Source organism: Astatotilapia calliptera, chromosome 23, assembly GCF_900246225.1.
Source record: "Astatotilapia calliptera chromosome 23, fAstCal1.2, whole genome shotgun sequence".
Classification (NCBI taxonomy): Eukaryota; Metazoa; Chordata; class Actinopteri; order Cichliformes; family Cichlidae; genus Astatotilapia; species Astatotilapia calliptera.
The window spans coordinates 34,630,971-34,654,835 of record NC_039323.1 but is presented as its reverse complement, the minus strand read 5'-3'; the positions used below and the strand labels follow the sequence as shown (position 1 = coordinate 34,654,835).

Below are 23,865 nucleotides of genomic sequence, written 5' to 3'. Positions count from 1 at the left end.
AAATCATGTCTTTCATGCCTCCAAGCAATACAAAATCCTGTGGCCAGTCCTACTAGGCAAGCTGTTATTACTTCTATTTTATATTCTTTCATTGGATCCCATTAGATTTTATGATGCATTTTAACATTCTTGTACTTACATAGAGAGCACTAAACAGCAGGGCTCCAAACTAGTTAGTTGTTCCCCGTAGAAGATCAAAGACTAGGAGGGACAGAGCTTTACCTAGCTTTTTGCTAAGACTTCTTGTAAATTAAAACAGACTGTTTAGGTTATACTGTGTCTTAACTTCATGTTGTATTACTAATACAGTAATTACAGTAGGAGCTTCTTATTTATTTTACCGATTTTGTTGTTCTTTTTCTGTAATTGATATTTTAAACTTTATACAGTACAATTTAATCTTTACTATTTATGGTAAGTAGTTAAAAACTGTTGAATATGGCATGGTAGCTTATTAAAAGTCCTCATCTTCAAGGACAGCTGCTCAAAGGATTTTTTCCTTTGCGTAGTTTTTTACATTGCAGACAAAAAAGGGTCAGAATTAGTGAAAATCAAGGAAGTCACTCAATGAGTCAGAATTTACTTGGCAAAGATCGGTATTTTGTCTTGGTTTTTTCATCTTTGTCTTTTGGAATAGTAACTCTGGGCTTGGTGCCATTTTTTCATTGCTCCACATCGATAATAAATAATCCATTACACCTCTGCAGCTTTTATGGAAACAACTGAGAAACTTGTCTCGCAAATTTCACAGCATGCTGAAGGATGCCTCGGTGCATCTGATCATCCGTCCCACTTTGCTGTGCATTTTAATTAGCTTTAAGTACTTAGAAACAACTGAGACCACAACAGTCAAAGTTGGAGTGCTTCAACGGCCTGTCTCTGGAGCAGCAAGGCTTGCTTTCCTCCAGTGCTCTGCAGATCTACAGGTCTGACAAATCCTTATTAGGGGTTTTTACTGTATACCACCACAATTTGTGTGTGTGTCTGTGTGAGTGTGTGTGTTTGTGTGTGTCTGTGTGTGTGCAGAGGGTGTTATGATTTTGCACTACTTGCCAGGAAAACCTATTTGACCAATTAAACCAGGATGTAGTTGCGCCATGTGTATGTGCATGTGTGTGTTGAGGTGTGTGTCTGTGTGTGCATATGTCCGGTGTGTGGGTGTGAAAATATTTAGAATCCTCTTGACACCCAATTAGAGAGCAACCCGACATGACCTCCAACTTCAAGAGACACCAAAAAGCTCACTTGAAACAACAACTTGGAACTGCTTGACAAAATGGCCCCACTAATGAGCGTCTGTAAACACAACCTTATTCTTGCTGATTGCTATTTAAAAGAAAGGGGGTAAAAAAAAATGTGTGTGTGCAGAATCTATGACTTTAATTTCCATGCATAATGAATGCACAGAGACTGGTCACTGTACCAGTGGTCATTGGATGTTTTGACTACATGCTGCCCAGGGGGTGTTGTTAAACAGCCTGTTATTATGCACATAGTATTCTCAAGACTCCATCTTTTTTTCATAATCGACATTTCAGTAGCTGTTTAAACTTTGTCAGAGCCTGTGCTTGGTTTTTAAACTTTCATTTGAGTTGTTTGGGGCAGTGGTGGGACATATTTTAGGCACAGTGTAAAAATAGTCTTTTGAGATTATATGATGATGATCTCACCATCTGATTTCTTAACTTATATATATCCAGCTATGCAAACTACTGATGATAAATCAATTTTGAATTTTTAGAATAGTTAGATTCAATGAAAAATTCCACTCAAATCATACAATTTGGTACAGTTCTTAGCAGCGACATAAAATAAGGCCTTTTGGTTACTCATTTAGCATTTTTTTTTCTTTTTAAACCTTTTTCCGTTTTGCCTCTATTACCTGTGTTTATCACCAAGGAGGTTATGTTTTTGTTAGCAATTGTAAGTATACGTGTCATTCTGTCTGTAAACATGTTTTGAATGAATTCTGATAAAAGGGGGTCATGCTAGAGATCAATTAAGATTTGCCTTGCATCCACCAAGGTCCTCAAGGTCAGCGTAATGATGTATTGGTTCAAATTGACAAAAAACAAACAAACTTATTACTTCAAAACTATGATTCTTACGAGTGTGGTGCACATTTAAACATATAGAAAGTACAGTATAAGGATTTAAGGTGTCATGTCATATTTAACCTCTGAAATCTCTAATACTTTAATCTAACAGTCAAAATAATAACAATGGTCTATAATATACTACTTAAAACTATGTTTGTCACTGCCATTGTTTGTATTGACAACATATAGGGATTACTTTGGAAATGTGACCTCTATTATGTCTCCATAAATGTCTTTTTATCTTTAAAACTCTGCTTAAAATTATTCATAACTTCTAATACCTTGGTTTGTATTGAGAAACAAAGATATTAGATGAATATTATGACCCTGTTATTGAAATACATAACATTTTGAAAATATGTTCAATGTTCCTGAAGTTATACAGCAAAGGAACAAAAAAGTGACCGCCACTGGTTAACTTATTTACAATTATTTACATGGCAAGGCTAGAGGTACACGTGAATACTCCAGCCTGCACTACAATGACACAACACACAACTCTGTGACCGAGTCAACGGGGTTCCAAACAGCACTCCCAGGTGACTGTCATCCGGACGTTAAGTACTGGAGGTGGTCCATCAATTATCCAGTCGGAAGGTGTGTAGAGACTCCACCCAGATACCTAGCAGCCACGCCCAGGTGTCCACCTCCTAGGAGAGAAAAAAGGGAAAATACCGCCACCATCCTCCGGTGGGAGGCACAACACCAACAAACACATCACTGGGTCATAACAGTTTCCCCCACCCAAAAAAAATCAAACATCCAACCCCACACAAAGATGTTTGATTTACGACCTAGAGAGGGCATCAGCCATATTATTCTCTAAGCTCTTATATATCGGATCTCAATGTTGAAATCCTGTAGGAGTAAGGACCAACGCATGAGGCGCTGGTTGCTGTTTTAGAAATGTTCTAGAAAAGAAACAGACTGGGTGGTCAATGCCATTTTCATCCTCCTGCACGAGCACTGCACCCGCCCCCAAAACACTGGCGTCCACCTCTGAATCCTTGGCCCCTCAGGAACCGCCCAGGGACACCAAAAGTCTCCAGATTGCGCTTTCGCTCCCCTGCCCACGTCAGTCTGAGCCCATTATCAGATGAGATGTTGTCAAAGAAAAACTTTGCTTTGTCATAGTAGCACTTTGGACCAAAATGATCCTCCCCTGAACTCAGCTGCAACCCCTCCTTTTCCCTTCCCTCAGAATTCCCATCTTTTAGATTCAGCCCCTCCTGTAACTTCTTCTCAAGCGCCTCCTTAATGAATTGCGCGTTGGAGGAATCAAAATCAAAGTCTGTGTCAAATTTAAGGGTGGGAGATGGAGCATTAGCCACCATCAGCTGGCCTCTTCTGCGGTCCCTATGCCGTCGAGGTCCTTGTCTTTTTCTAGCAGGTGGCCTGGTTTCAGCATTTTGCTGCTGACTGTCCTGAAAAGTGAATCTACTTGGGTCTGATTGCATGGTGGCTTCAGCGACCCTTGTGGTTTGAATATTTGTTCTTCTCGTCCCCTTGGGCTGCCTCCTATTCTGCTGCTGCTGTTGCTGGGATCCACTCGCACCTCTCCTCTGCCTAAATATCTTTACACTGACGGTTTGAACAGCCTTTGATGTGGCACGATCGAAACCACTGTTATCTGTAAGTGGTATATCGACTACTTCTGGCGACGGAAAAACTGTGCCGCCAGCTAGATCGTTTCCCAAGATGATGTCAATACCTGCAACCGGTAACTGGGGTCGCACCCCAAGCTTAACCTCACCAGACAAAAACTGAGACGAAAGCTGCACCAAGTGTAAAGGAACCCGTATTACACACATCCTAACTCCCCAGGCTAACACATCCGCCCCACAACAGGATTGAGCTGAAAACGGTAAGACCCCCTCACGAATGAGCGACTGTTTCGCACCAGTGTCTCGCAAAATACTGACAGGAGTCCGCCGATCTTCTCCTATCAAGGAAACAAAGCCGTTTGACACAAACGGCTTAAACTCCTTATCTACTTTATCATTTTCGGGTGCCATCACCTCCCCCCAAGTAGGAGAGTTTGTCTGTAGAAGGTTTATTGGGGAAGGAGATGTACCCTCCCTGGTCATTTCTTTTCTCTTCAGAGCAGGGCAAACCGCAATAAGGTGTCCCTGCTCATGGCAAAAAAAACACACGCGGTTCTCAACGGATGAGGGGATGGCACGGCGGGTGCCCCTTGGAGACCATCGGGGCGGGCCACCGGAAGACGGAAAACTGTGAGCAGGAGCCGAAAACACCACTTTATGTGTCAACACAAACTCATCAGCCCGTATAGCAGCAGCGGCGAGAGTCGTAACCTTCTGTTCGTTTAAGTAGGTTACCACAGTGTCTGGTAGTTGATTTTTAAACTCTTCTAACGTCACCAACTCACGCAGGTCTTCCAAGGTTTTTACTTCTGTAGCATGACACCACTTATCAAACAGAGTTTTCTTTTCTCTGGCAAACTCCACATAGGTCTGGTTGGCGGATTTTTTCCCATCCCTAAATCTCTGCCTGTAAGCCTCTGGCACAAGCTCGTAAGTGCGCAGGACAGCAGCCTTCACCGTATCATAGTCAAAACTGTCCTCCAGAGAAAGAGCGGTGCATACCTCTTGAGCTTTCCCCACCAATCTACATTGGAGTAAAAGAGACCACACATCCTTTGGCCAGTGCAGCGCACCTGCGATACGTTCAAACACTGTGAAATACGAATCCACCTCAGTTTCCCGAAACGCCGGCACCATTTTGATGTGTTTACTCACATCAAAGCCACCACCTGGCATCGGGGCCGGTGGCTGCGGAGATGGCGACTGCGGGGATGATGACTCCGGGGAGGGTACCTGCGGGGATGGTGACTGCGGGGCTAACCGAGGCACAGGAGGACTGGCAGACACAGAGGCTCCCCTCTCTACCTCCAGAGCCCTGATCCTCAAGTGCATAGCGTCCACCTCCAACTGCTGTTTCTTTAGCTCCACCTCCTTAATGCGCAGCGTTAACCGCAGCTCCTCCACAGAAAGGCTAGGTGGAAAAGGGAGATTTTTCAGTGGGGCAGAAACACCAGCAACAGCCCCCAGCTCAACCCCCCTGCAGGACCCGGCTCACCAAACAACCCCCTGTCCGTCAACTGGACACACAGGAGCTCCCTAAGCTCTTTCTTCTTCGCAGTCAACGGCACAGTCACATCAAAGAATTCAGCCACAAGCAAGAGGTCAGCCTTTTTACACCTGTCCAACTTCTCCGCAGACGGGCTCAGAGTGAAGTCCTCCAACTTAAACTCCATCCTAACACACACACACACACACCCCACACAAGAAAAAACCGCCAACCAAGAAAACAAGCCACAAAAAGAACACAAAAGAGACGAGCCCCCAATATGTTACGTTCTGGTCCCGGCAAGTAAATAAACGTAACAAATAGTTGCCCCACTCACTTCCCACCCACGCACAAACCCCAACAACGACACCTTTTTTAAGTATTTAAGCAGCCATTTATTTTCATCAGCAGTGAGCAATGCCAAAACAATAAACAAAACTCCCTATAAAACAATCCCTAGTCTTCCCTACACCAAAATAAAAAGAAGCCAAAACAAAAGACAAGTCACTTACCTAACTATCTAACGAAAAACAGGAGAAAACTTGTTCAACAAAAGAAAACGGCTTCTCACGCCTACTAGGCTGCGACAGTGAAAGTTATACAGCAAAGGAACAAAAAAGTGACCGCCACTGGTTAACTTATTTACAATTATTTACATGGCAAGGCTAGAGGTACACGTGAATACTCCAGCCTGCACTACAATGACACAACACACAACTCTGTGACCGAGTCAACGGGGTTCCAAACAGCACTCCCAGGTGACTGTCATCCGGACGTTAAGTACAGTATTATTTATTTTTGGAAGACGGAACTAAGTTTTTTTTTTTATCATCAAGCACTTTGATGGATTTTACGAAAAAATGAAATGAACTTTACACATAAATAAAATGTAATAAACAAAATATTTATACTCAAAATTAAATATATTACAATGGTTTTTAAACAGAGAAAATATTTTACTGCCCTAAAAACAACAAGCAAAACAAAATGAATGTATATATAGAAAATGCCATGCAATTCTTTAAAATGTAAAAATTGCCCAGAGAGTGCTCTGCCTTGTCGGGGATAGTGAGCAGTGTAGAATAGACAAGAAAGTGAGGAAGACATGGACTTTGAGCCTTGCAGTATACAGACATCTGCTCAACCAGCTGAGTTAAACTGACACCCACAACAGCAAATTATAATATCGTGGCTCAAGAGTTGGGAGTTCGCCTTATAATCGGAAGGTTGCCGGTGCGAGCCCCGGCTTGGACAGTCTCGGTCGTGATGTCCTTGGGCGAGACACTTCACCCGTTGCCTACTGGTGGTGGTCAGAGGGCCCGGTGGCGCCAGTGTCCGGCAGCCTCGCTTCTGTCAGTGCGCCCCACCCATTCACACGGGTGGATGACTGGATGTGTAAAGCGCTTTGGAGTCCTTAGGGACTAGAAAAGCGCTATACAATACAGGCCAGGCCTTAATATGCTTTGCCCCCCGGATAAACACCATCACTTTTTTCTATTTATTGTTAATCACATTAAAGTTTTCCATGTCATGTTTAGTTGAACGCCTCATTCTTCTCATGTAAAAGAAGGGAAGCAGTTGATGACTTTGTTTCCTTCTTTGAAAAATTAAAAGTGGTTGCCATTTGTCTTTAGCTGAAGCCAAGCAATGAAAAGCTGAAGCCAAGCAATGAAAAGCTCTGTCACGCTTAAATTTTCTACTGTGCTTTCAATTCACCTTTCAATCATTTGTCAAACGACTCAATTGGGGTAGTGGCCATGTTGATTACATTAAAAGAAAATGGCAATTTTAGGCAGCGAGTAAATTGTTACCCACGCATTCTTTTGAACCTTTAAACTGTCACTAGCTGAGAAGATGAAGACTTGTGCAGACACCTCCAGAAAATCAAAAGTTCCCTTTATTGTAGTATAATTCTGCCACCTCCAGATATGATGAAACTGGAAATGAGTCAAACTCCCAGGAACTATGACATGAACTTATTGATCAAGACACGCAGAGAGCTGTCCCTCCCCGTCAGCTCTGGTCCGGTCTCATATCTCCATTGATCGCACTCATGAAAACGAACAAAAATCATGATCAAAGCAGACCCGGGGAGTTCCCATGGCCACAGTCTTCAGATCACAGCAAAGGAGCAGGTCTGCGGGAAGCAGGGAGGAATGCGGTTGGGGGAGGAGGATGAAACGGAATATGAAACAGTCAAATGGAGATCAACTCTGCTGATCCTGCTTTTTGATCTCCGTCTGGGCTGCTTCTTAATATATACGACTGCACAGAGGAAGTGAGTCGGTACCGGATGTGTCTGCATGTGTCTCTGCTCATTCTCACACACACAATTCATGAAGAGAAACACACAGGCATACTTACAGTATGCAGATCTTTTTTTTTTTTAATCCTTTTTTCTCCCTTGCATGTACACCATCAGTCACCTCATATTGCATCACACTCTTTGGTCTTTTAAAATGCAGATTGCCAGGAAAATATGGACAGTATGCAATTTTTCACCTTGAGACAGCATGCTGTTAACATATCTGCATCCATTACATCATCACAGAAGCTGACAACAGACACGTCTACAATTACATCACTTCAGAGACACTTTTACCTGTTAGTTGTTTTCTGGATACACAATCTGTATGAGTGTTGGCTATGTTTTCTATTCCTTTGACTAGGTTATTTTAATATGCATTTTAAAGCTTATTAAAGAACTTGTTATTTATTAATGGAGCTGAAATTCAAGAGACACCAAGGCCCTGTCGCTGTAGTTAGCTACATTTGTATTAAATAAGCTTTAATGTAAAATATCCAAGGAACGCTTCCAGGTCTTTGAACACCTGCATGCACAAACTGTCGTGCTGGTGATAGCGTTAATAGGAAAAAACTGAAATGCTGAGAAGAATCCAAGGCGGGCTGGCAGGTAGTCAAAGACACATTTTAATCACTGCTGAAAAATAACAACAAACAGCACAGTGATGGCAGGAAGCCTATTAGACTAACAAGGTCAAAAATAAGAACAAATCACAAACAAGGAAGTCAACTGGAGAGACTACGGTGATTTGGAAACAAAAGAGAGGCTTGAACAATACATGATAAAAACTGAGAGAGAAGAGCTATATCATATACACAAATCCAAAGAGAGGGATACTATGGCGCAGGATGGAGGTAAAAACAGAAATCCACATGAAGGAATTATGCAGCACATTTAATACCGTAACAGCAATCAGTAAAACATTAGAAATACATAACAACTAAAAAAAATAATAAAAGTGAAAAAACAAGCTTAAAAAGGGTGTAAGTTATAAACCACATGGGAGCCAGTAATTACAAATAACAATGGAACAAAAACTAAAAGCTACACACCAGTGAAACTGTTTGTGCTGTGCTGGTACTCTGGAAGGTTAATGAAGCCACAATAAACTGAAATTGATGCAAAATTAGTGATACTTGTGCTCTCCGTGTACATAAAGTTGCCAAACGTTCACAGCTGTTTTTAATAAAATCAGAATTTCCTGATACTTAAAGTTACAACTATTTTCTTATTCGTTTAAATGTGGGCTTAAAAAACTGTCCAAATTTATTATAATGATTATAATTTTGACTTAAAAAAAATAGTATTTTTGGAATGTTACATTTTTTACCATGTTCAAGGTTCAAGGTTCAAGGTTAAGGTTTGTGTGGTAAAACCACAGAAAAGTAAGAAAGTACCCTGAGTAGAAGGTACAACATTACCTTGAAGCTTTTTGGGTGGATTACTCTATTTTCTAAGAGTGCATTTCTCAATTCATCAGACCAAGTCCATCCACACCATCACAGACGTTCTTGTAACCAAAGTTGATTAAAGGAGATATGAAAACAAAAGTGATTATAATTAGTTGAAAGTAACTGCAGATTCTCATGTAGGTGTTGTGATCACAGACCAGCATCTCTTTGAAGGTGCCATTGATGAAAATGTGATTACAAAGTAAAGCTGCTTTAATAGGCTTTAAGGGTTACTTGAAAGTTGTATCAAAAAAAGTTCCCCAAAAAATATTATAGACCCAATGATAATTTAGAATCATGCAGCATAGACACAGATGTGAAAATTGAAATTTGGAAGCTTTTGCTGTTTATATTTACATACAAATTAAGATACATGGTGAGTTTACATTGGTATGCTGCTTCCTTGGGCACCAGATTGCAAATGAACTTTGACTGCAAATGAATTTTGACTTAACTTTCAGAGTTCCCTTTGAAACGAAACCAGCAAGAAGTCTTTTGGTAGACTAAGTGGCATATCAAAAGAAGCATGGAGGAGAAATTATATTATATGCTAATGGAAGGCAGCTCCTGGGAGCAAAGGCTTACATTTGGCAGACAGAGAACAAGTTTTCTTTCAGAATGCGTATTAATCAAACTCATCATCATAGCATCTCAAAAGGAAAAGTACATCAGTATTCATACATAAGCACATGTAATAAGCACATGCCCTGCAGGATTTTTTTTTTTTTGTGGAAACATGACTAAATTGAGCATGCGGAACACAAGAAGCAATGGTTGGCTTATTGACACCACTTAAAATAATATGTTTGTTTGTGTCGCTACAATAGACACTCACAGTCAATGTCTGAATTCATCTGGCAGTAATCGCAGCAACAGGCTGCAATCATTTATAGCTCAATGCACATGTTATGTATTTCACATGAAGTGTAATAATCTCTGTTGTTTCAAATTTAACCAGTTTTGCAGTCAAATATTTCTTCTACATGAAACCATTTAATTTACTAGAGACAATATAAAAACCTTTGCTGTGCTACATCTAGTAATGGCTCATTATCTAGCACTCTCTGCCTTGTATGACATGATAGCTTTAGGCTCCAAAGACCTACCATGGCAGCTAAAACGTTGACAGAAAAGCTTCAATATGTGAACTCCAAATTCAATAGCTGACATCACAGAGGATATGAACATCTTAATATACAGTTCTTTGTCTGAAGTATGGTGTTGATAAACCAACTGTGGACAATTAGTTTGGTAAGCTAATGAATTTAGCTATTAGGAAAGTTAGCTTGGCAAAGCATAGCTAACATTAGCTTTCTAGCAAGCTAATTGTTTCAAACAAAATAATGACACTCACAGTTTAATGAATTTCCCCTATTCCTCTCTTATATATTTGCATGCTCTCAAAATACTTTAGCCCAAAACAATTTTAGTGGACTAAAACCGAAATATTAGCACTTGCATCACACTGTATTCAGTGTCAGGATGCAGCTTCCTGCAGAACCCTCACACTTTCTTGCCAATATCTTCTTTTGTGTCATGAAAGACTTTTTTTTCTCATAAGCTCATAACACGTAGATGTATGTTCTTTACTACAAAATCACTAGGAGTATCTATGGTGTGGATGGGGCTGTCTTTATTCTAATGAAGTCCTACTAAATTTATCTGTCTTTTAAAATTTGTCGCCCTTGCATGGTCGAGTAAAAGATAAACCATGATAAAACAAAACACTGCAAAACCATCTAAATTTCTTACCTAAGCCATATTAATGTGTGTGTGTCTTTCCGTGCATTATAGAAGTAGAAGAGCATGTGTGAAATTTGGGTTCTCAAGCTAATAAAATATGAATGACACTTTGGTATTGTTTTGAGTAGCTGCCCAAGCATTTTAATAGAAAATCTGTGAAAAAAATAATAAAAAACTGATAAAGCAGACCACCATGTAATGCAAATAGATGACAAGCTATATTTGTGTGTTTCACTGTGGAATTATGTTAAATTAGTGTGAAATGAGAATCCAGTGAGTCAGGCCTTTGCTACAAAAAAAAAAAAACAGAGACAAATGTATGAAGGGCCCTTTATAACTTTAGAAGCAAATGGTGCCCAGGACAAAATGGAGGTTAAGTATCCTCGACAGGTATGGCCTCATGAGCAATTTATTCAGGCTTGGTGGTTCAGGAGAAAACCCGATTAACCAGCAGGTTGTCCTCCAGCCTCATAATTATGGAGACACCCCATTTCCAGCAGGCAGTAGAGAGGGAAGTCCATTTTGAATATGCACTGCATCACTCAGTAACTTATTACATTCAACTGTGTGTAATATATATGTTTAACTGGAATTGGAAATAGTATTTGGTGTATGAATAAAGATATTCAGACTGAGAGACAGCTTCTTCCACCAGGCCATCAGACTGCTGAACACGTCATAGACACCTCAGCTTCACTACTGGAACTTTAACATTATGCACTCCATACTGTACAGTAATGCCACTGTTTTGCACATGTCTCAACTCTGTATATTTTTATATATTTTATTTATTGTTTACTCTATTTAATTTGTAAAATATGTGTACACACACACACACACGCACACATAGAAAAATATTTAGTATACACATCCAGAAATGCATATACTATTATATATTGTACATATATTTATTAGTTTCAGATGTAGCGATTCTTGTATTTTGCTTGTTTACATTATTGTATTTTGCACAACTCTGTTGCTTATGAAGCTCGCACACAAGAATTTCACTCACATGTGCTGTACCAATGTACCTGCACATGTGATGTGACAATAAAAGTGATTTGATTTGATTCACACCCTTTACTTACAATAGAAATACCTTTTTCTTTATTTAATATGCTTATTTCACTATTTACTACAAAAAGTCAATCAATAAAGCATAAAATAAAAAAATAAGCACACTGAAACCTTTGAACTCTTTTTAGTATATGACATAGAAAAGTGTTACAGTGAGATTATTGGGTAAATGCCTCTTTGCGTGCAGGTCATGAAGCGGAGGGAGAGTAGAGCATGCTGGCAGCACACTGACAGATTGGATAAGCCCTTCCAGCCTGCCATCCCACAGGGGGTGCGCTTGTATATGTGTGTACGTGCATGTGTCAGTCGAGCTTCACAAAATGTTAGCATCAGTAGTTTGCTCAACACCTAGGAGAGGATGTGTCCAATTTTGTCCCTAGACACCTTTGCGTGGGGTCTAGAACTTGCTCTTGAAATAGAAAGTATCTGACAAGCGCTATTAATGGAACTGCTTTGTTTTAGGTTTGTATACTGATTTGGCACTGTTTTGGGTGTTTTTTTGCCTGTTGTCATGCTGAATGCCAAAGTTGCTTGCAAAGATTTCGTTTGTACACTAAAGCTTTTTTGTTTCTCCTGCCTGTTTGTCATCGTGTTCCATCTCTGTACCAGTTCAAATACAATTTCCAGATAATTAGAGGTGTTTGTTTTAATCAGCATGGAGTGACGCTTACAGCAGGGAAATGCTAACTGACTACTACATACTGCCACAAACTATATTCTACATTTGCGAATGTATGCATGCATAACGCACAAAGTCTAAAGTTACATCTGATTTCTTTATATTTTGATACACAAATAAGGAGGGAAAGTGCAGCAATTTATTGAACAATTTATTTGACAGTTAATGCAAATACAGTATTGTAAGGCAAAAAGAGAGTTTGTGCAATTCTAACAAACTTGAAAGTCAGTATTTGGTGTGACCAGACTCTTTGGAGGCCAATCCATGTGTAACCAACTTTAAGGTATAAAGGTGAATTACAGCGCAATAATTACTTGGGCTCGTAATAAGACCCTGGCCAGAATCAGAAGACACCAAATTCGTATGGAGCCAAAGTATTGAGCAGCAATAATGACCTGGACACAATGTTAACTTTTGAGTAGCCACTCTTGTATTGTTACAAAGTATAACAGGTATTTGTCCAATTTGTACAGATAAAGTATAAAATAAAATAAATAGTGTGCACACTCAACAAAATAAAAGTACTCGTTGGGGCCCTTTAAGAATTTAGAGTTAAGCTGGCGATAGCCAACTTCAAAGGTCCTTGTGAATGTAACTGGAATGTATGAGTGTGTGGTGTGTATCTTCTTTGGGGTAGATCGTCCTCAAAGTGGTTGGCTCGCCATCTATCACAACCAGAATATCGTCCTGGTCCTTGGACTTTTCCGTCCTCTCCAAAAAACCTGACCTATAATCCAGGTCATAAAATGTACATTCTAATCAGTCTGTTTCAGATGCACTGTTTAAGGTTAAAATACAAAATCAAAATATTGCATCACCTCATATTCATTGCATCAACATCTTAAATCTTATCAAATCTCACAGTTCTATTGTACAACATTCAATTTTCAAGCATATCAAATATGAGAACTAAACATCTAAGTTGCTCAAATATTTCTCTATTCATGTAAACATTAATTAAACAATACTTATGGTAAGTAACCATTGACACTCAAAATACAATACACCATAACAAATTCAGAACTATGTGCAAATAAGCAACAAAATATACATGTGAGTTCAGTTCAGAGGCATTAAAGCAGTGTGCTTAATTTCTCCACACTATAGGCCTATTCGTGAGAGAGAAATGCACTAAAAATTACCCTCTAGATTACTTTAAACTCACAGTGAACTGACAAAAATTAGCTTTAGAGCAGCTAAGAACATGTTGCTCACCGTTGCTCTGTTTCACAAAAGCCCAACACACACTGGCGTTGGAATTGCAGCAGCTCTCCGGATGAAAGGTGAGTGGTTAGCCTGTGAGACACCGAGCTAGCATTAGCATGATCGCGACGGTAAGTCTCTACAAGTTTTTTCCATCAGAATAACACTCGTCTTATCAACGTTGCCTCTCTCCTTCATCCAGCCACTCGACTCTGGACTTCCAGCAGGTAAGTGCGCTGGCTTTCCTTCCTCTCAATCCTGAGTTTTCCTCTCTTTTGTCCGTGGATTTCTCGGTTTGAGTAGTAGATGCCTCCACTCCTCTTGCTGAGATGAGAAAAAACCCGGGAGCACCATGCACCTCCACTTCACTTCCTGGCTGACAGGGTCAATGCGGCCTGGGTAGGCTCTGATTGGTTGCTGAGCTAGGTGCCCTCACTGAGAGGTGCATTCAATGGTCATAGGAAATACGACGCTTGTTGATGTGGACAGTTAATGTAAAGAGAATAAGTATGATTTTTTTCCATCTGGGCTACACCTGACTAACAGTTTTCCACTGTGTCGGTGGAAACTGATGAACTATGATTTCCAGTAAATAGCTCTTTCTGAATCACCTTAGGAGTTAGGCCACTTAATACTGACCTATGAATCATAAAAAAAAAGGCTCCTAACACAGAGACACACACACACATACAAAACCTTCCTTAAAATGTTCAGGTACAAAGACTGGAAAGAAAAAAACTTTGAAAGTTCTTCAAAAAGCCTTAACTTGTACAACGCATCCACTTAACACACTGTTTGCTGCTACAACTACACGTTTCTTTTCCAACTATTTATTTATGAGTGACTTATGTATGTATGTATGTATGTATATGTATATATTGTACTATTCTTAGTTAGCGTATTGTCTGTCTTGTCTTAATGTTGGTTTAAAATGGAGCACTGTAACAAAAAATAATTTCCCCCAGGGATCAATAAAGTATTCTGATTCTGATTCTGAACTACTATTGCTCAAAACCACTTAAAATACCAAAAAAAATGGGTGTCGCTCTATATATGATATAGATACACATACATATTCATAGATATACTCTGTATATACTAACCCTAAATCTATATCTAGTTCTGTATATATAAAAGCTTGAGTGTTGAGTGTTGCTGTGTGATAATCACTACATGGAACAAAATGGAAAAACAAAAAAACAAAGTGCTGCAGTAACAAAAATGACTTGTCATTTGCATGGTATTCATTCTCATTTTCTCATATAGTCTGTATACAACTATAAGAAGGGTTACCTCGTTAAAGCCTTCACAGATAAAAGCCAAATATTCTTAAAAGACTTTGCTGACATATTGCTGCAATAACAGCTTTATTGACCGTTTTAATCGAACGTCTATAATTTGGACAGCTTCACATCTCCAACAAATTGCTCCACTTTGTTTTTGTATCTCTACTTAATGACAGACTTGTGTTGCTGTGCGTGCCAGCCCTTTCCTTTATGTGTCCCTGCACCACCTACACACCTCTGGATTAGCTTTTCAACTGCACCGACCCTGCTGAGATCAGGCCGGGAATTCAATGCCAGTGTTGGGATCTTTTATACAGTATGTGTGTATTTATTTGTCCCTGAGCCTGTCTGGGTGTCTGAGTGCAATATGATCTCATATTATTTTTAGGTAGCTTTTCCACTGTTTGCGTTCCACCTTTAGTTGTGTGTGTGCAGGACATACCACTCGTGTACAGGAAAAAAGTGAGAGCGACTTGGTTGCTGTAATGATTAATGGGAGAAACTTTCAGTGCTCATTCCATTCGGATAATGGTAGTAAGTCAAAAAAAAAAAAAGCAATCTTACTTGTCGCTCTTTTCAGCACAATTGATCCAAAGGGGGGTAAAAAAAAAGAAGAGAAATGTAGAAACCCCTCTCCATTTTTTTTTCGTATTCTATTAAAGCACAAACATTTTCTAAAGGCAGCTCTCACTCTCACATCCACATGAGCTCATGGGTGCTAGAGAGAATAAACCAACCCAGTACTGAAACTAAGTTGCAGCAGCAACTTTTATATTCCAGCCTGATTGATCTGGGCATTCAACATCTGGCATTTCCACATTTTTCCCTTTCTAATTAGCTGCTGATGCTGACATAATTAGTTACCACAGATGGACTGAGGATGTCTGCATGACACTATCTAACTCACACAGCCTTGCAGCACATTTACAACTTTTCATTGTGACTCTGTTTGAATATGTTTAAATCTGCAGAGCCTTTGTGTGGTCTGGATCATGTCACTGCATAATGAGCAAGAGCCACATTGGTTCACTTCAATGCATTCATTGTGGCATGAATAACAATTGGGTAAGTAAGTAAGTATACCTATGCATTTGTACAAGTAGGTTTTCATTGCAGACAATTGGATGCTTTTTTGTAATGTCGTAGTGCAGCAGAATTTCCAATAAGGTTGAGATACTGTTTGGAATGTACATTAAAACAGGAATGCTACAACTGATTTAAACATGAGGGTGTCAAATATATGGCCTGTGGGCAAGAATCAGTTTCCCGAAAGGTCCAGTCTGCTGACTGCATTGCTTAAGTCCAGTGAGCTGTGCTGACAGGTTTTTTTGATTTACTACACCAGCATTTTTAATAAAGTAGAAGAACTGATACATTTTATTTCACTTCTTTTTTCTTTTCTTAAGACACGTCAGTGATTCAGTTTGCAAGTTAAACTTCATTACACTAAAAGAAATGGGAGCAGTTGAAACCCACTTAGGCTGCTTGTGGCCCAAGATGTAAATTGATGGTAAAAAGAAAAGATAATTCATATCCGGACTGACATACTACATTAAAAACTAAGCTTGTAGAGCTACCTTTATCATCGGTAACTGGAAGTAACTTGCAGTAATAGTTTTATGTACGACTTTAATCAGTCTCTCACATCGCTGTTGAGGAATTTTGAGCAAGTCTTCTTTTCAACATTTCTTCAGTTCACTGAGGTTTTCAGCCATTTGTTCATACACAGCTATCTTACGATAATACCACAGTATCACAGCCAAGTATCTCCACTTTGGTCTCATCTGTCCAAACATCTTGTGATTTGCTCAGACGCAACTTTACAAACCCAAGCTGAGCTGCCCTCTTCTTTTTAGAAAGAGGAGACTTTCCAAACAAGCCATCCTTGTTCAGCCTTTTTCTAATTGCACTGTCATGAACTTTAACAATTAGCATGCTAAGGGAAGCCTGTAGAGTCAAACTCGAGTAGAGAAGAAGCTCTTGGGTTTTTTCCCTGAGCAATGTATGGTCTGACCTTGGGATAAGTTAGTATGGACATCAACTCTTGGGAAGACTGGTAACTCTTTTGAATCTTTTCCACTTGTGAATCTTTTTCACTGTGGAATAATGGACTTCTGATTTTTTGGAAATGGCCTCACGACCCTTCTGAGATTGATGGAGAGCAACAATTGCTTCTCTCACACCATGTCTGATGTCTTTCCTCCTGGGCATTGTGTTAACACATACCTGAATGCTCCAGACCAACAAACTGACAAAACCTGTGCTTTTATAGAGATCTTCACACTTCCTTGTGAATTAATCAATCGACTGATCAGTTAATCAAGTGAACAGAACCTGGCTGCTGTCTATAGAAGCAGTAATTCTGTTCTTAGTATTTCACACACTATTCTGCATTTCGGCTTAGTTTTTGTTCATTAAATAAAGAAATGTGGAATATGTTGTGCCATTCACGTGAGGCTATATTTACCTAATTTTAAAATCTGCTAAAAACCAGATGACTTCTGTTATGTCCTGAACTGACAGAGGGTGTAGTTTCTTTTCACTATCACTTTAAAGTGGCTTTGACATTCCAAATTTAAATCATTAATTCAAATGAATACTGTACTGTTGACTTTCTAAATGTTAAAACTAAGAATACAAATGCAAAGGAATAAGGTGCATTGCCTTTTGTTTCAACACCACTCTACTATCTTGGGAGCTGCTGTAATTCTGAAAGCAAAATTTGTTCCTCTTCTTGCTGGATATAGGATTTTTATTACAAAGTCCTGCTTTTATAATATGAGAAATATGTGGTTTAGCATTTTCTTGCTGAAACAAGACTTTTCCGGGCATTGTTTATTTACAGCTTAAAAACCTGTATATAATATATGGTTAAACATGCTTTACAAAAAACACTGCTGTTTCATGAAAATGGTTTTTAAACTTTGGGTGGGAGGTTTTTGCTTCTGCTTTAGGCTTCCATGTATCCACACATTTGGGTAGGGAGATGTGCTCAGACAGCTGGCATATATAAATCACTGCAGCTTTTTCTTTCAGTGGTCCTGACTGAATGTAAGATAAGCTGTCACCTATAATTTTATTGTATTATGCCAAAAAAATCTATCATTGTTTGATACCACCCCAGAGAGATTTGCATTGTTGAAGCAAAATTGGATGAAAACAAAACACCTCCTTTACTCCTATTATTATAATAATTGTATTCTTCTGGAGACTAATCAAGCATGAACAACTTTGGGTCAAGTGGGATATTTTTTAGCCTAACGTTGTCATATCATATAGAGTTTTTCCCCAAATGTCTTAAACTTTCAAACACAGTGAAAAGTGTTTCCCTTTAAGTTCTTTACATTTTGTAAACAAGCCATTAATGGTTTTTTTTATATTTTAAAGATTTAACTTAGCATGTAAGTAGATCATAAAATGTTGTTATTTTTCCCATTCTTAAGTAGTCCTTTGTTGTCACGTTTTCAATTATTTATTTGTGGCGGTCTAATAAGCCCTCAGTCACATAGGCCTACAGACCGGTTGGCAGCTACCTGGCAAACACCAAACGCCAGGGGAAAGTGAGTATTCCCCAATTGGTGTTCGCAACTGCTGAGAAAGTCAAGGCTAGTGACCCACTGGCAACTGTTGTTTGCTCGGGAAAAATTTGTACTTCCAGTGATGTATTTATCATGTGGTTGAGAGAAGTTGCTTGCTGGAAATTTGTTGAGGGAAATTTTTCCCTCGTTGAGTTGCTTTGATCATTAGCAGATTGACATGATTGCCTGTAGTTTGGATGGAACACACCACCTTCTGGATGTTCTATCAAATGCTAATTGGACTTAAAAATTCAAACATTTTGCTATTCACAGAAGCCTTTGCTAATGTGAACCGTGGCTTGCGGAAAAACAAACAAAAAAAACCAACGAAAAATGAAGATGCTGATTTGTATTAGGCCTATTAGAACTACAAATAATCACAAAACATATATTGATTGCAAATTTATCTGTGCGTACTAGCATTTATCCATTAATGGAGATGAATTAGGACTGAGGCTGCTCTCACTACAAGTGGGCACACAATGAAGACAATTCTAGAAGCACAGAGCAGAATGCTTAATTAACGTTAAGATTACTTATTGTCTCCCATACGAGAAGCTTATCTTGGGGTTGAAGAATAGCTTCATCAAAGCAGGCATTACAATGAAAAACACATTAAATAGGCACATATGCAAACACCAGTCTCAGATAAAAACAACTGAGCACATTAGTCACAACTGATTTAAAATCTTTTAGAGAACTTACATTAAACTGGTACATTAAACTGCTAAAACACCTCCCACTTCACAAGCTCACCAACACTGGACTGAGGTAAAGAAAAAAAAAAAAAAGCAGATAAAGTAAATGAAATTTAGTAAAGGTTTAAAGGTTTTTAAGGAAACATTGGAGCTTGTTAGCAATGTTGTTCAATAATCAGATTTATGCTGACAAATGAAACTGACGCACCATTTACAATTTGCTCATGGCACATCTTGTTGAAGCAGCATGATGGCAGCATGCCTCTTCTTCCTCACCTAGCAAGGTGTGTAATATAAACATTGTTAAACAGAATGATGTATTTCATCATGTATCATTGATGTCATTATTAGTGATGACCCCAACCGTAACTTTAACTTTAATTCTAACCCGACAATCATAATATTTTTTTTATTAAAATGCCCCCCCCCCCCCAAATAATCTGACCCAATCAATAAAACCCCCCAAATAAAATTATGAATTATCTTATATAAATAGGCTGTTTTCTTTATTCATTTTAGTTATTACCAGCAAAATAGCTGCATGTTCGATCATCTGGGAAGTTACCCAGATTTATTTAGTTATTTATTTAGAGATCTTGACACCCCCTCCTCCAATGTTCAGCACAAAGTTACGCCGATGGTTAGGATTAAGGTTATGACATACAATGATGACCTCACAGGGTTAAATAGGTAAATAATAACTTAGACTTTGTGTAGTTGTTTACCAAGTTTTTTGTTGTACTTTAAACTCAAGTCTATAATATTATGCTAGTTATTATTGTATGTACTTTGCAACAGACACGATTTGCTAAATTACTTTAAAACCAGAATGGAAATGAATTGCAAACAGTGGGTCTCAATATAAAGTGACATTTGCATGTTGCACTAGTGAGCATCTGGTATGGAAGAAATATAGTACCATCAGAATTCAACTATTTGTAGACACTGAATTTATAACACTGAATTTTTATCCTCCAAATTTCCCTGCAAAAATATTCACCTGCAAAAATTCACCTGCAAAAAATTCACCTGCAAAAATTCACCTGCAAAAATTCAACTGCAAAAATTCAACTGCAAAAGTGATGAACTTGAATGACCCAAGCCAGAGCAATCAGCACTAAATCGAGTCGAGCGGCTCTCAGCCAATTAAATTACTCTTCTTGATCACATGACACCGTTAGCAGGCAGTGTGTCTCCTAAAAGAGAGCTGTTTAAAGGTGAGTGATTTTTTCTCTTAAATAGAAATCATTACAGAACGCCTAGTCCTACTTAAAATCCCATTCATTTTTCTTTTATTTTATCATCTACTCGAACTAAGGAAAACGTTTGACTAACTCAAAGACAATTTCCATGCCTCCCCTGCCTGTCTGCAGAGGCAGTTTTGAATTTAGGAGCGGCAAGATGGCAGCGGCAAACCCTGGCGGTTCTCTGGTAAGTATATTGTTTTTTATCTTCAAGTTTGTCTTTTGAAACGTTAATTTTATTTAAATCCGTTGCTCACGTATAAAGTACACAGATGGGGTCTTTGCTCAACTCGTCTGAGGCGTGTCTCACTAAGCGCTACATGCTAGCATCTTGCTAACCGAGCTACCCTTTACATGCTGTGCTTTAGAAAATAGGATACTTGGTGCAAAACCATACTACGCAGATATTGATAGATAGACGAACACTGCAAATATAATGTTGGAAACGAGAATGGCCAGACCATCTTGATTGAATATAACTTCGCTCCACACAGGTTTTATGGTAGACATATTCATATTGGTATCTAATAAACAGTGTGTGGTAAGTTACTTTAAATTAGTAACTTATTTACATTACTATTTACTTCTATCAAAAGTAACTCAGTTACTTCAAGTTACTTGTTACTTTTCAGAGTAACTAGTTACTAGGGAAAGTAACTTTGGTTTTACTCAGAATTCTCTTGTTAATGTGTTGCTTCCGTAACTGGTTACCCAGCCAGACTGCCAGTCTTCTAGCTTGCTTACTTGCCACAAGTGCACTGTGCCACCTACCAATAGAAAGGACAAAAACAATGTGCACAGTTCCATGAGAGAAATCCCACGCCTGGATCGTCGTTGACCGCCGCATGATTCTACCCTGCTTTTTACATCCAACACAAAAACTGCAGTAGTGGTGCTTTCGATTGTACTCAGAACTCGGAAATTCTCAGATAATTATTTTTTTTAAAAGCGAGACATTTTAAATGAGAATAAGAAAGAAAAGTATTTCCTTGTGCCCCCCTCTCCCTGTTAATGCCCTACCTGCCCCCCTGGCAACACTTTGCTAGACCCGCCCCTGCACAGTTACCAGCTGTCAGCTAAGTAAAAAAAGGATCCTGGTGTTATTTGTCTCTCAGAAACAGTTCATAACTTCCCTTCAACTCATTCATGTCACCTAAAAGGTAAACCTGTTTCTCCATCACCTGTTCAGCTCTGATGATCCAGTAAGGACATCTCCTGGTTTCATCTTCATGTTTCCATCTCACCACATATCCAAACCGACATCCTGACCAGCAGCTTTACAGCTGTGGCTCCAGCAAACATCAGCTGATACTAGGCAAGGCAAGGCAAGGCAAATTTATTTGTATAGCACAATTCAACAACAAGGTGATTCAAAGTGCTTTACAGAGACATTAGAAACAAAAAAAAAATAAAAAGCATGATTTAAAATTGATTAAAACAAGCAAACAAACAAACTAACTAAACACACATTTCACACCTGTTCGCGCGATCTGAACCCTTATCGTAAGGGGAGCTACCAGTCCTTCTGTGGACGAGCTACTTTCTATTTTAAATTCCCTGAATTTAAAATACTCTCTAGACCCAGTCTAGACCCAGTTGGGGAGCTACCCAGAGCTCTAATCCCACACCTGTTCGCGCGATCTGAACCCTTATCGTAAGGGGAGCTACCAGTCCTTCTGTGGACGAGCTACTTTCTATTTTAAATTCCCTGAATTTAAAATACTCTCTAGACCCAGTCTAGACCCAGCTGGGGAGCTACCCAGAGCTCTAAACCCACTTAACAAACAAACAAACAAACAAACAAAACAGTATATAAAATCAAAACAGATAAAATCAGAACAGTAGATAAAATCAGTTTTGAAATTTAAGCTTAACAAACAAACAAAACAGTATATAAAATCAAAACGGATAAAATCAGAAATAGATAAGATCAGTAGTTAGTGTAAGTTTTGAAATTTAAGCTTAAAAGTGTGGATTTGGTGCTTTATTCAAATGCAGCTGAGAATAGGTGAGTCTTCAACCTGGATTTAAATAAACTGAGTGTTTCAGCTGATCTGAGGCTTTCTGGGAGTTTGTTCCAGATATAAGGAGCATAAAAGCTGAATGCAGCTTCTCCGTGTCTGGTTCTGACTCTGGGAACTGATAAAAGACCGGATCCAGATGACCTGAGGGATCTGGAAGGTTCATACTGGGTCAGGAGGTCACTGATGTATTTTGGTCCTAAACCATTCAGAGCTTTATAGGCCAGCATCAGAACTTTAAAGTCTATCCTCTGACGGACAGGCAGCCAGTGTAAAGACCTCAGAGCTGGACTGATGTGGTCCACTTTTTTGGTCTTAGTGAGGACTCGAGCAGCAGAGTTCTGAATGAGCTGTAGTTGTCTGACTGATTTTTTAGGTAGACCTGTAAAGATGCTGTTACAGTAATCAAGCCTACTAAAAATGAATGCATGGACTAGTTTTTCCAGGTCCTGTTGAGACATCAGATCTTTTATCCTTGAAATATTCTTGAGGTGATAGTAAGCTGATTTTGTTATTGTCTTAATGTGTTTTTCTAAGTTTAGGTCTGCATCCATCACTAAACCCAAATTTCTCGCCTGGTTTGTGGTTTTTAGATGTATAGATTGAAGTTCTCTGGTGACCTGTAATCGTTTTTCTTTGGCGCCAAAGACTATTACTTCAGTTTTGTTTTTGTTTAGTTGGAGAAAATTGTGGCACAACCAGTCATTAATTTCCTCAATGCATTTACCAAGAGCCTGTACAGGGCCTCGGTCTCCTGGTGACATTGTGATATATATTTGTGTGTCATCTGCATAGCTGTGGTAGTTTATTTTGTTGTTCTTTATAATCTGTGCCAGTGGGAGCATGTAAATGTTAAACAGAGGGGGTCCCAAGATGGAACCTTGGGGAACTCCACATGTGATACTTGTCTGCTCGGATGTGAAGTTACCTATTGATACAAAGTATTTCCTGTTTTCTAAGTATGTTTTGAACCAGTTTAGTACAGTTCCTGAAAGACCTGCCCAGTTCTCCAGTCGTTTGAGTAATATGTTGTGGTCAACTGTATCAAATGCTGCACTGAGATCCAGTAAAACTAGGACTGACATTTTTCCCCTGTCTGTGTTCAGACATATGTCATTAAACACTTTTGTCAGAGCGGTTTCAGTGCTGTGGTTCTGTCTAAAACCTGACTGGAAGGCATCGTAGCAGTTATTCTGTTTTAAGAAGTAATTGAGCTGTTGAGAAACTGCTTTTTCAATGATCTTACTTAAAAATGGGAGATTTGAGATCGGCCTGTAGTTTTTCATTTGTGTCTTGTCAAGATTGTCCTTTTTCAGTATAGGTTTGATTACAGCAGTTTTTAGTGGTTCTGGAAACACACCTGACATTAAGGAAAAGTTGACGATCTGTAA

General features: G+C 39.1%; 1 protein-coding gene and 1 long non-coding RNA gene across 3 annotated transcripts; both read right to left on the bottom strand.

Moving 5' to 3' along the window:
• Window positions 1-2,931: 2,931 nt before the first annotated feature.
• Window positions 2,932-4,624, bottom strand: LOC113016363 (protein LSM14 homolog B-like). 2 transcript variants are annotated; one of them, XM_026159148.1, is made up of 2 exons: window positions 3,472-4,624; window positions 2,932-3,309 (listed from the first exon to the last, which is right to left on the bottom strand). In XM_026159148.1, exons 1-2 carry the CDS (start codon window positions 4,184-4,186, stop codon window positions 3,047-3,049), a joined length of 978 nt encoding a protein of 325 aa, XP_026014933.1. In that variant the 5' UTR covers window positions 4,187-4,624; the 3' UTR covers window positions 2,932-3,046. The 2 variants fall into 2 exon arrangements, with proteins under 2 accessions (XP_026014933.1, XP_026014932.1); XM_026159147.1 differs by having other exon boundaries at window positions 2,935-4,623.
• An 8,227-nt stretch (window positions 4,625-12,851) lies between these two features.
• Window positions 12,852-14,076, bottom strand: LOC113016449 (uncharacterized). Its single transcript, XR_003271248.1, has 2 exons — window positions 13,660-14,076; window positions 12,852-13,171 (listed from the first exon to the last, which is right to left on the bottom strand). It is a non-coding gene; the product is annotated as an uncharacterized LOC113016449 (long non-coding RNA).
• Window positions 14,077-23,865: the final 9,789 nt, after the last annotated feature.

Excerpts from the sequence above, each read along its gene's own strand:
- LOC113016363 (XM_026159147.1), bottom strand. The coding sequence starts at position 4,186 with ATGACCAGGGAGGGTACATCTCCTTCCCCAATAAACCTTCTACAGACA.